Raw genomic sequence first — 12,566 nt, 5'->3', positions numbered from 1 at the left:
GTAGCTGATAGCTACACATATCAACATATCTGCCATTCACCACAGAGGGCTTGCAATACTTAATAGCATTCTTTATGCACAAGACAGTATTTGCAGATTGCTGCACATATTTGACAAGTGGGAAGTAGTCATCAGCCCATTCCAGGAAGCTTCTGCATTACCTGTGCCCTACTATGCTGTCCCTCCAACACATATCAGAGTGGTTGCAGTTTCCTGTGAGGACCATGGCCTAAGAATGTGAGGCTGCTTCTATCTGACTGTAGAAGGTTTTATCCATTTGTTCCTTCTCATCAGCTGGTCTAAGAGACACGTGTTACTACAATGTCACCTTTATGTGTCCTTTCTTTTACTTGAGTAAAAAAAATTCTATTATTTCTGCTTCCTCCTAATTTCTGCCCCTTTTCACACTGATTCATAAGGAAGGAAATGATAGAAAAAAATGCTAGAGACAGCTATCCAGGTTCTTCAAAAGTTCTTCTTCCTCTCAGTTGAAAATTGAGCATGAAATGTTTTCTACTTCTTAGAAACATTAGCTGATAAGTGTTGCATGGTCTCAAGGTGTTCTGCCAAGACATAATGTTCTCTGGTGTAGATTCAGTTTAATTTATTTATTTACTTCAATAGAGTATTTCTTTAGAATTCTTAATCTGTGGTGCTTATGAAATTTGATGATGGTCACATACTAAGAACATGCAATTCCTGGATCAACAGAATTAAAAAACTTGTAATTGAAAGAAGCTGTTTTAATGAAACTAGTTTCTCCTCTTGTATAAGCATGACCTATTTATGCTTCTTAAGGAAAATATTTTATTGTATTTGCTAAAATGTTTATTCTAACTGTCCATGTCAGAAATTGAACATTTCAGCTTTACAAAAACTGTAGCTGGAGTGATCTTACTGTTGTATCTGTTACAAGAATAACTATATAAGTTATATTAAGAGTCAATGTATGGGAAATGAAGTAATAGTTTTAAATAATTATTTCTGTTTAATAATCATTACCTTGAAGTAATTTTTAAAAGGTGTTTTAGAGAAGTATCTTCAATTGCATTCACTTGGATTAAAATACAATATGTTTTGGTCATTGTATCTTATAGGGATGCTTCCTTTGGTACTTGCAGCTTTCATTTGACATTACTGGACTGTTTTCATGCAATAAACAAGGTCAGTAAACTAATATTTTTCACATTTCAAAAAAGTAGCTAACAGTTGCCCATCAGAAGAAGGTTTAGGAAACTAGGATCCAATTAGAGCTGTGAAGTAGTAGATCTGCAGATTGTTGCCCAGTTTACTATGCATTATGCATTGTCACAAAAGTAGATACAGCATTCATAGAAGTCTACCAATACTTTATATAATCAACAACTGAAGATACTATAGAGAGAATTCTGAGTTTTACTTGTGTAATCTATCAGGACAATAATTCACCTCTAATCCTAAGAGCTATATGTTTAGTGTTTTATATGCCCCTGGTCTTTTATGTATGAGGCTGAACATGGCCTTTGAAAGGGTTTTGAATGAGTTTGCTATACACTTCTGGCATTTGCAGCACATGTTAATGATTTCAGATTTTGCTTTAGTAATAGGAATAGAAACAAATGTTAAGAGGTAGGTACTTCTTTTTTAATTAGAAAATTATAAAATCTAGGTTTTATAGTGATATAGCAGTGAAGTAATGCAGCATTAAAGGATAGGAGAATCAAAATACATTATTTTTAGTCTGTATGAGTAGTGAAATGGAATTCTGCAGCTCTCCACTGTACTATTGTCTTTTGTCTTATGGGTATCTCTACCAAATAGTGATGTCCTTACTGGTTAAGTTATCATCTTGAAGATTGGTGATTTTTCTGCTTTTTTGGATATTTTGAAATTGGTTATTTGTATGCCAAAACTGGTGCATTGGTGTTCTTGCCGGTGAACAACAAGGAAAGTTACAAAAGATTAGGTAATAAAAGAGAAAATTAGAAAGTAGTATTTTAAATATCTAGAGATACGGGATTTATCTGTGTTTGTCTGCCTGTTTTAACAAGTGGATAAATTATTAGTTACCCGAATGATTACATTTTTTACACAATGTTAAGTATTATGGTTGTGGCTAATTGTGGGACATCATGGACTCACAGTAATATCTATTTAGGGCTTTGTGACTGCAAACAATTTGAAATCAGTGAAGATACTAGCATATATAATTTATGCACAAAAAATTTCTCCAGTCTTTGAATGCGGTCTTTAGAATCTACTCATAGCTTCAATAGATATTTTCTTCTGGTTATTTTTCTTTTTATTTTGTGCAGCTAGCAATAATAAAAAGACTAAACGCTTCAGTAATCTGGGATTTTTATAGTGATTTGGTGAAAACAAAAAATGTTGATTTACTTATTGAACTTCACTTATATTGAAATTTACAAACCTGGTTTGTAGCAAGTCTGAGTTTTTCTGTATTCTTAAATTTTGTGAAGAAAGAGGAGAATGTGTATTAAAGAACTTTATGTAACCAAAAAGAGTAATAAACTGTCCTCACTGAAGAGGCGTCTTTGTTAAGAGCTGTGTTCTGAATTTTAGGCTTTGCAGTATGGTTTCCTGGATTTTAGTACATTTGATGTAAATGAATATGAGCATTATGAAGTAAGTGTTCAGTATCAATCTTTTGATTTGTTTGCTGTTACTAATGCTAAAGCAATTGCTTATAATTTCTGCTATTCTTTTGTAGTATTAAGTTCCATTTCTGTTTTGTCTCTTTAAGTTATGATAGTTAAATAAATGTTCACGGTCAGAGAGAGAATATTAAAATTCAGATTTAAGCATAATTATGCTCAACATGGGGAAAAGCAGAAACCAAAATGAGAGTCTCTGCTATTAGTAAAGCCCTGGATATTCTTGGACAGTCTTGATGAAAAACTCAAGGGCATACAAGCCCGAGTCTAACTGAATGCAAGAGAAAAATCAAAGTATACATTTGACAAAACACAGCAAAAATATAATAACACTTTTTGAGGTAAAGAAGGAAACTGGGCTGGGAAACTCCAAGTGCATAATATTTACTTGGGGTCATAGGACATTATTGTCACAATGAAGGACTGCAACTCTTGACTATATGCAGTCTCAGAAATGCAAAGCTGCCAGATATCTGTAAAGAGAAAATTAAATGCTCCTAGAGCTTAAAAAATTTGTGAACAGAGGTAAGACCAATTTAGAATCCTATGAAAAATGAAAATTTGAAAGTTGCTCTTCATCTGAAGGGCATCAGTTGCATTGTTTTAAAACTGATTTAGAAAAACAGGGACACAGGGGAAAAACATGAGGTTGAAAGCATCTGTCATCCTCATGATGAAAAAGAAAGCAGCCAACTAACACACCTTCCTTTGACAAAAATTATACATAAATTCTATCTAGCATGTATTTTGAAACAATAAGGAAAACCTGAAAATACAGGGATAATGATAAACCAAGCATTTTCTCTTGACAGAGAGCAGAAAATGGAGATTTTAACTGGATAATACCAAACAAATTCATTGCCTTCAGTGGACCTCATTCAAGAAGTAAAATTGAAAATGGTATGCTTAAAAAAGGAGGTGGGGAACACAAGCCCACTGCTTTCTTAGTTGATTGTTATCAGTAAGAACAAGCTTTAAAAATTGTTCCTCAAACAGTGTGTTTTTTCCTTGGCTCTTTTCCTTTTATAAGAACTCTGGCAGTAAAATTTTAATGCTTGGTTTAATTGTATCTGACCTAGGTGATTGTGTTAAGATTCCATTTTCAGTTAGTCTATTTTTTATCTTGTCTCTATTTTGGAAGTGTTCTCATATCTTATTTTTTAGTATTTTTTAATTTCTTCAGTTTAAGCCTTACTCTTTTTTTAATCTTCTGTTCTCAAATAGGCTATCCCCACCATGCTCCAGAGGCTTATTTCCCATACTTCAAGCAAAATAAGGTCACCACTATAATACGCCTCAACAAAAAACTATATGATGCCAAACGATTTACAGATGCTGGATTTGAACATTTTGATCTCTTCTTTGCTGATGGAAGCACACCTAGTGATACTATAGTTAAAACATTTCTAAATATTTGTGAAAATGCTGAAGGTGTAATAGCTGTTCATTGCAAAGGTATGATGCAAAAACCAGTTTAAATTACTAGTTATGTTTATAATTGCAGTTCCTGAGGTATTTTGCAGTATAATTCTACTATATCTAGTTATTAGCATCTCTGCCAAACTACAACAGTTCCATTCAAATTATTTCTGTGATTCTGTTCAGCACTTTATCTTCTAATTTTGTTAAGTACCAGAAAAATCTTCCACACCATTCCCAAAATGAGACTGGGGAAAGTGAGTTTTCTGATATTAATAGCTCTTTCCACTAGAAAGTGTAAGTACTTTCAAAGGATGCTTTGGGCAGGCATTTGAAGTCTTGTCAAATTCTCTCGGAAAATACGTGTTTAAATATACCAAGTCATAAACTTTAGGAAACAGTGCAGCATTTTGGGGAGATTCCTCAAAATATATGAGTGTTCTTCTACAATCACCGAAATCTTCATCCGTCAGAAACTCTATACTAGTTTGGGCATGCTCTGAATATCCATTCCTCCAGAGTCAGACTGTGAAGATTTTAAGAGCCTGGCCAATTCAGCTAGCGTAGTTATCAGTTTTTGGTGGTTCTAGAGGCAGTATGTTTCCCTTCCCACGCTGTCTTTAATTGTCTATCAGACATTTCTTCTCCACAACTTTGCATCACTAGTGTATCTGATAATGCTGTGATTGAAGGAGAAGGGCCTTTTCTTAACCTGTTTGCTTTGGACCTGCAAGGACTGCAGTTTTGTTCCTGTACCTGCCATCCATTTGCTGCATTTAACAGAATTATACTGGAAAGTGAAACAATTGTTGAAACCAACATCTTGACTTTGGGAAAACAAGTCCATACTCTTATTCTTTTCTTCACTGAGGTGATAAATTCAGGCATATCACTTAATTGGTTATGCCAGAATATTCAGTATCAGTGACACAAGTGCTCTGTTTTCATTCAAATTAAGGTGTTCTTTGGTAGATGTCAGACTAATGGTGTCTAGCCTGCGCTTACTCTTGAGGAAGTGTATAATGCTGTAGCCTGTTCCTAAAGCTGTCATGGAAGTCATGGAAAGCTAAAGCAAGTTCCTAAAGCAAGTCATAGAAGCTGCTGTGTGATTGTCTTGGCTATTGTGTTATACAGAAGATTTTACAGTGATGTTGATCAGTCAATTCTTAAATGAGAGATGTAACTTGCAAGTGCAGCAAGGAGAGATGTCACTTAGCTGGAGCACTTCTCTCTTGCTCCTCACATTTCCCAAGGTAAATAGAAATGTTTTGAGGGCCATATTAATAAGGTTTCTCTCTCCAGAGTATTTTTTGCCTGTGCTAGCTAGTGCCCTGACTTGCTTATTGCAAAATTTGTCTTTTTCTTGGGAGTTAAAGAGATTAGTTAGAGGAGGGGCTGGGAGGATATCTGGTTTCAGTGCAATGTATAATTAGTTTGCAAGAAAGTTCTGGGAGAATTTTGAAAGGAAAAAAAAAGGCCAACTGTTTTATCCCATGCTTAAAAACATTCTCATAACTCCATACATATTCATAGATAGGTAAATAAATGTATCTAAACTTACAGATATTGGTAAAGTTGCTGACTTTTTTGAGTTACCTCACTCAGAAAAATATGGACAGTCGTTAGTAACCTTGTATGTGATGAAAAAGATCAAAGAATAAGTTTCCCTTATCACAGTTGATAAGTAGAGGTTTGTTTTGATAAATTAGGCAGGTAACTACTTGTCCAAGTAACAGTGTCTATAGTTACAACAGATACCTGATGAAGATGGATATATAAAAGTAGCCATTCTTTTATATTACACAGCTGGTCTTGGACGAACTGGCACACTTATTGCCTGTTACATCATGAAACATTATCGGATGACAGCTGCTGAAACTATTGCCTGGATCAGAATAAATAGACCTGGTTCTGTGATTGGACCACAACAGCATTTCCTGATGGAGTAAGTAGATTGAGTGTAAATTATTGCCAAAAATAGATCTAGATGTCTTTTTCTTCTTCTTCTTCTGTTGTACACTTAACAATCTTCAGTGTTAATTTGTTGTGTTTTGGGCCTTTTTTTCCATGTTATGATAGCAAACAGGCAGAACTTTGGACAGAAGGGGATATTTTCCGTGCAAAGTTGAAACGAAACCATAAAATTGCTGTAACAAGAATTCTGTCAGGAGTAGATGATATTTCAATTAATAACACAAGAAACAGGAGAACCATCCAAAAGGACATTGAACTGGTAACCATCCAAATATTGTGCTCTTGTAAAAGTTGGAACTGTTGAGAATCTCTCAGGTTTTGAAAAAACCTGTGGGTGCACTAAAGCATTGTTAATCAAATTTTTTTTCTGTTCACCCTTTTTGTATAAAAGGATATGGTGGGGGGAAAACTAAAGATGGCCATTATGAAAAATAGAGTTTAGAACACAGGTGAAGGAGAAGCATTATCATGCTTTAGTCTTTTGTAATTAGGTCAACGGTAGAAAAAATGTACTCACATTCTGCAGTCAAAAACACCGATTTCATTTTGGATTGTCTGTTACTTCACTGTGTGTATTTAAAGGGAGGGGATGAGAGGGTGGATTTTTTTACTCATTTTAGTTTCTAAACATCTGTAATACCTCTTAATGGCGCTTTTTGAAAAAGACAGTACTGCTGTTTTCAAAAGGGAAGTGAAGGAGAGAAATGCTGCATTTAGTGAAATTATACTGTACCTAAGCAAAGATTTTATAATATATTGCTTCCAATGCTTTAAAAGGAGACAATATTCTGATGCATGTAAGTCATGACACCACTTAATGCTTTACAGCTTCTAAAGCAGCAAACAGGAAACTGGAAGGAACAGAACTATATTCATGCAAGTGAATTTCCTTTGACTTTATCCTGTTGAGATAATTCTAATTTTAAGCTTTAAGATAAAGTTAATTCTTAAAAATCAAAATGTCTATATTTAATCTTGATTTATCCCTTCCCCCCTCCACTTATCCAGTACAGTGATGATGATGAAACAAACTGTTTAACACAAGGGGATAAGCTTCGTGCTCTGAAAAGCAGAAGGCAAGCAAAAGCTCCAACTGCATCTCCACTAGCGTAAGTCAGTTTTTGAATATATAAAATGCCAGAAACACTTTTATCCTCTTCTTTATGCATACTTCCCGTTGCCCACAAATGTTTGCTATCAATGCTGCTTTTACTCCCTTAAAACAAACATGAGATTCACCATTTCTCTGAAGGCTTCCTAAATGCTTAGGTGGCAGGACAATTTCGTTAAAGAACTGCATGACTGAATTTCTAGTTTTCTGCATAGTTTTTGATGCTAGTATTCTGCACTTTACAAGCTCCTAAAGCACTTCTGAATGCTTTTAGTTTAATCACCAACATTCCCTTATCTGTCCTGTGGTAGTATAAAAAGGAAAGAATATGACTCTGTGTGGTTTTGTTTGGCTGGCTCAAATAAGATAGGTGCTGGTGTTTGAAGTAAGTCATTAAAGTCAGAGTTGGAAGAAGGGTTCTTAGCTTTCATATTCTCCTCCTTGGAAGAGATCTTTCCCTAAATCCTGTGGGCTTTGTGATAATGTCTGGTGGATCTGGAAGGCAGAATAGCCACTGTTCCAGTAAACAAATTCAAAGTGCATTTCTGTCAGTGAAGCTGATAGTGTCTTTATTTTAGGCAAGTCCTGAAACAGTAAGTTTGCACCTGTAAAAGTAAGTTTGCATCTGTTGTAGCTCGTAGCAAATGTAGGTACAAAATCTATCTGCCTGCCCTTAAATAAATGGCAAGAGAATGCAATACTTGGAAAACTTTGCGGGATCACATTTGATTGCTAGGAAAGCAATGGTGACCCCTGGCTGTCAGACTTTTGTGAGTCACACATGACCAAAGTCACAGGCCACAGCCAATATGGCTTTTGTTGTGTTGTCCTTCTGTAGGGCATCATGCTGCTACCTTGATGGGATTTTTATCTTGTTTTTTTTTTTCTCAAGATCACCACTATCATCAGACTTCTAGAAAAACTGAGAAGTATGTAGTAAAAATGTGCTGAAGATAAAGGAGTTTACCTCTGGAAACCTTCACACATGGCTGTGTCTGATTTCTGCCTTTGTTTTAAATTACTGTCTTCTGTTCATGCTTATCATTTACACAGGCAACCATATAAGGTACAGCATACTCAGAACAAAGACTGTGCCCGTCCTACTTTTAAAAAATGCCAAGACACATCACCTCAGTTGCCTCAAATAACACAGTACAAAACAACTACCTTGCAAGTTAGTTTCCAAGGCACAGAAGTGCCTTAGGTGTCAGGTGCTTAATTGCCACACACTGTATGTTCCATACGATGAATGTAGACTGAGAATATATGAATGAGAACATATTCAGAGCCATTGTCCTATCTTAATACAAGACCTGTCTACTATTAAAATATTATTTGGCTCATGAAACGTTCTGCAATGTCTGGTCTAATTAGCTTGTATTTGTGTAGAATTATAATAATTGACCTGAACTTATAGTTCATTTTTTACATTGTGCATTGTCACTCAAGGAGCTTCAAATTACCTCTTTCTGTTCCCCTGAGTTATTTTTATGGTTTGAGACTTGTATTGAAATAATTAAGTGAAAAATGAATGTGTAAACTCATACATTTGATTGTGTTACTATTGTTTTATTGCAAGGGATATTTAGCTGCCTTACGTGAGTCAAATGTTTTTTTCTATGCAAGAGGTGACTGTCTCTTTCCTTTTTAATTTAGTCTGTTAAAATAATTATTCTTGCAGTGAAATTGATTACTTTTATCTAAGCAGATCTTCCAAGTAGTCTTATTTCATAGGAAAAAAGGGGAGTGGGGGCAAAGTAAGAGCACCAGAAGCTTGGACAGTTAGTCTTTGAAAACTAGAGGCATTATTTACTTTTAAGTCATAAGGGATTTGTATAGGGTGTTTAGTGAAGTTGGCAGTATAAATTCTTTATGCATTGATGACTGGACATTTTACGTATGTGCTAATAAGCAATATTCTGCACCTGTGGCAAATGATTGTGAATTGGCTTTTGCTTCTTACACAGAAAGGGAATAGTAACACACCCCATCACTGGCTGATTATATAAGTTGTTTGTTTCTGCAAACTTACCTGTCTGTGATGTAATGTTATTGTATGAGAAAGTGTGATTGTGAACCAGGATGTGTGCATACAGGCTGATCCAACTGCATAAGAGATGGCAGCAAGTAGTCAGAGATGTATTGCTCCTGCACACACTTCTTTCCAAGAGTGATACAGACTGTTTGAAATGGGTGACTTTGGTGAGGGTTTCAGAAGATTTGCTTTGATTCCAGCAGCACATGGGTACTACATTGGCAATTTACGGCTGTATGGGTTGTTACTCATAGAAAGTAAGAAATGCTTGGCAAAGTTTATAGAGCAGTATCCTTTTGAAGAACTTGAAACAAGCTAAAATGCACCAATAGCTTTTGCTTTTGAATTTTTTTTCATCTCTACTCCCCCTCCAATCCCTTTTTAGATGGCTCCTAGCTATGCTGGTGTCTACACTGTGTAGCATTGTCATCTGGTGGATTGTATGTGGCTCCCTTCTGCCCAGCCTGCTATTCTGTCTAGATGGTTTAAGAACATAGTAACCATCACGACCCCCAGAGAGAGCCACTGTGTAAGTGTCCCATTCCATTTCTCTAAATAGCTCACACTTTCTGTCTGGTATGTCTCATAAATGCATGTTTTCATGTCATGTTTCTTACTGGCTTTGTTGCAAGAGTGAATTTCACTGCTCTAGCTTTGTTATATTCTTGTGTATATTATTTGGAATAATTGAGTGATTTTTATGGCTGACTGACAATATACAAAGGCAAAGAGCTCTTATAATTAGAATAATTTTTAGTTTTGAAGTGTTTCTTCTGTGCAGATAAGCAAAACTACAGAAGCAAAATTATCTGTAAGAAATAAAAAAGTATATAATAAAATACTGCTTTAAAATATGATCCTATCCTTTGCATATTGCAGATGCAGATGTTAGCTTCAGTTTTACTTCAAGGTTCATGAACTTGCAAAGTAGGCTAGTTTCCCAACACATGAATTGCCAAGAATTAGAATTTGTTAGAAAAGTCAGTAGATCTTTGTTTCTACAAAGAGATCAAATATTATATGCCATGTCTTAAAACATTACTTCTTTTACCTTTCTGACATAAAAGAAGATGGGGCAGGTTGCAGTGTTAGGTTCAGGCTCACTTGTTTACTCAGCCAGTCTGGCTTTATCATCTTTCATTCACAATTATGTTTTCTAAAGCTTTAGGAGGCTACTTACATTCCTTTATTCTGTTACTTGGATTCAGCAGCTGAAAAAGCAGTAATAGCATATCAGTTCCTTGAGTGAGTGAGTTTTCACTCTTTCTTCACTCCACTTTCATCAAAGTAGCTTCAGTGATTTCTGTGTCTTGCTTCTACTTAAAAAGTGCAATGTTTTCATCAAATGACAACTTAGATCTTTTGGTCAAATAAAATTCCAGAACTGAATTTTATTTGATCAGAACTGCCAGGAAGTACAAATGCAAAAGAGTTTCTGAGCCTTCCTGGAGCTCCTCTGTCTTCATCACCCTCAAAGTAGAATGGTTACTTTGGGTGAATACTTGAAATCTTGGTGCTCTCAGATTAAAAAAATGGTCAGAAAGTATTTTACTAATTCAGAATAGGCATTCTCTCCTGACAGGCATGAAGGTTGAGATTTTCTGTCATCTGTACCTTTGGCCTTGCAACTTTTTGTCTGCATTTTTTAAAAAGCGTGAAACTCTTTCTGCTAACCTAAGTGACTGAATAATTATAAAATGAGAACTGGGAGACTTTGGGCAGGTTAGTTATTCAGTTAGCCTTCACTGAGGTCATCTTAATCTGTTCTTTTTGAGAAAGAAATTATAAAGAAATAAAGATCACTTCAGCTTAATTTTTTCCCTAACATTGTCAAATAACTTACTTGAGAGGCATTATTCCAAATAACATGAGAGGTGTGTTTTCAATGTTTTACAGTGAGTGGAGCACGCTTTCTTTTCTCAGTGGTCTCTGGAAGTGAGAGGTCAGATTTCTGAACACATACTAAAAAGCTTAACTTAAAACAGAGATTAAAGAGGTGAAACAATCTGTGTGTTGTTTTGCTGTACTGTGCTATAAGATCAACTTCAGTCAACTATCATCCTTTCTTTCTCTTATCGTGTCTGTGTTCTGTCTAAAAACTAGAAACTCTTTTTCCTTGCTAGATGAAAAAAAACTGTTTGATGTTGGTAGATGTGATGCAATCAATTTCATTATTCCCATTTGCTGTGAATTTCTAGTTACTGGTGCTGCTGCTTGATTTTCAAGATTAGCAATGATACAATGCTGGTTTAAGTATAGGGAGAGAAAAATTTAGGCTTTTCTTAAAAGCTTGCCTAACTTTCTCTCCATTCTGCAGCTAATATCTCATGTTTTAAGAGATCACTTTATCAGTAAGAGATCAAATTATCCATCCGTCTGGGCTACTCAGGCAGTTGTGTTGGCTGGAGCTCTGTGTGCTGAAGAATTATCAGTTATTGCCTGTTGATGACTTAGAAGAGTAATAGAGGTCTCAGGTCTATTTTCTTAAAAATCATGAGGTGATGAAGGAGAAAGGAGTATTATTGCACTTGACAGACCTTGTAAGACAGGTTGCCCAGATTGGTTGGCAAGACTAAATTGCCTTTTGCAGACAGAAAAGGCATGCACCTGTATAACCTCTCTTTTCTTCATCCCTGCTTAGGATACTGCAATCACATATTTTAAAAAAGCTTGTTTTGTGGATTGATTTCTGTCCAATGTGTATTTCACTGCTTGCAATTCAAGTTTTGTGGATTTTGTCTTAGGTTGTGGATTGAAATAAATCCATATACAGTGTAGTTTGGGTTTTTGTATCCTGGTGGTTATGTGTATGTTCCACCCTTGTACTGAGGGAAATGGTGAATAAAAGTTGTGAGTTATTTAAAAGTTGCTGCTCTTTACCCAAACACTGTTCTATTTAAATAGATCTTTATTTGTTTAAAGACCAAGGTATTAGCTTGAATACGAAAGCAGTGTATAAACTAGTCTGCTATTTGTGGTGTGTATTTAGGATCAGAACTACCAAGTGATGTTTCCATTACAGATGGAGATGAAAAATTCTTACAATGTAAATGTATGTTTAATAGTGTCACTATTACAATATCTTGTAGCCTGCAGGGTTTTGGGGGTTTTTGTTTGTTTAGTTGGTTGGTTTGTTTTGGTTTTTGTTTGTTGTTTTGTTTTTTTTTTTCGTGAGGTTTTGGTGGTGGTTGTTGTTGTTTGGGTTTTTTTCATTTTTCATTTTTTATCATATCCCATTAAGTTAGAAAACCTTTGTGTATGTCAGATGGGTTTGCTGGTGTTTGTGGTTTTTGCTGATGTTTCTGGTGTTTGCTGGTGTTTCATAAAATAGTATAGCATACTATTTTATGTGAACAGCTACAAAGCAGTAAGG

The 12,566-nt window shown here is 35.3% G+C and overlaps 1 protein-coding gene across 5 annotated transcripts in view; it reads left to right on the top strand.

Moving 5' to 3' along the window:
• Window positions 1-12,566, top strand: part of CDC14B (cell division cycle 14B) — a 44,064-nt gene that overhangs the window by 21,854 nt on the left and 9,644 nt on the right. For 2 of the 5 annotated variants that reach the window (XR_014951554.1, XM_021534707.3), the window contains exons 6-13: window positions 1,098-1,164; window positions 2,563-2,625; window positions 3,467-3,554; window positions 3,879-4,109; window positions 5,880-6,018; window positions 6,153-6,306; window positions 7,056-7,156; window positions 9,579-9,722. Coding sequence is in view for 4 of the 5 variants with exons in the window: in XM_021534707.3 (XP_021390382.2) it covers window positions 1,098-1,164; window positions 2,563-2,625; window positions 3,467-3,554; window positions 3,879-4,109; window positions 5,880-6,018; window positions 6,153-6,306; window positions 7,056-7,156; window positions 9,579-9,690 (955 nt within the window). In the remaining variant the exon portion in view is untranslated. The remainder of the gene's footprint in view (window positions 1-1,097; window positions 1,165-2,562; window positions 2,626-3,466; window positions 3,555-3,878; window positions 4,110-5,879; window positions 6,019-6,152; window positions 6,307-7,055; window positions 7,157-9,578; window positions 9,723-12,566) is intronic. The other 3 variants (XM_077790545.2, XM_021534706.3, XM_085567626.1) reach the window with 2 other exon arrangements.

The sequence above is a fragment of the Lonchura striata genome, chromosome Z (assembly GCF_050655825.1).
Source record: "Lonchura striata isolate lonStrDom1 chromosome Z, ASM5065582v1, whole genome shotgun sequence".
Lineage (NCBI taxonomy): Eukaryota > Metazoa > Chordata > Aves > Passeriformes > Estrildidae > Lonchura > Lonchura striata.
Note: the sequence above shows the minus strand (reverse complement) of the source record. Positions and strands in the feature narration are given on the sequence as shown.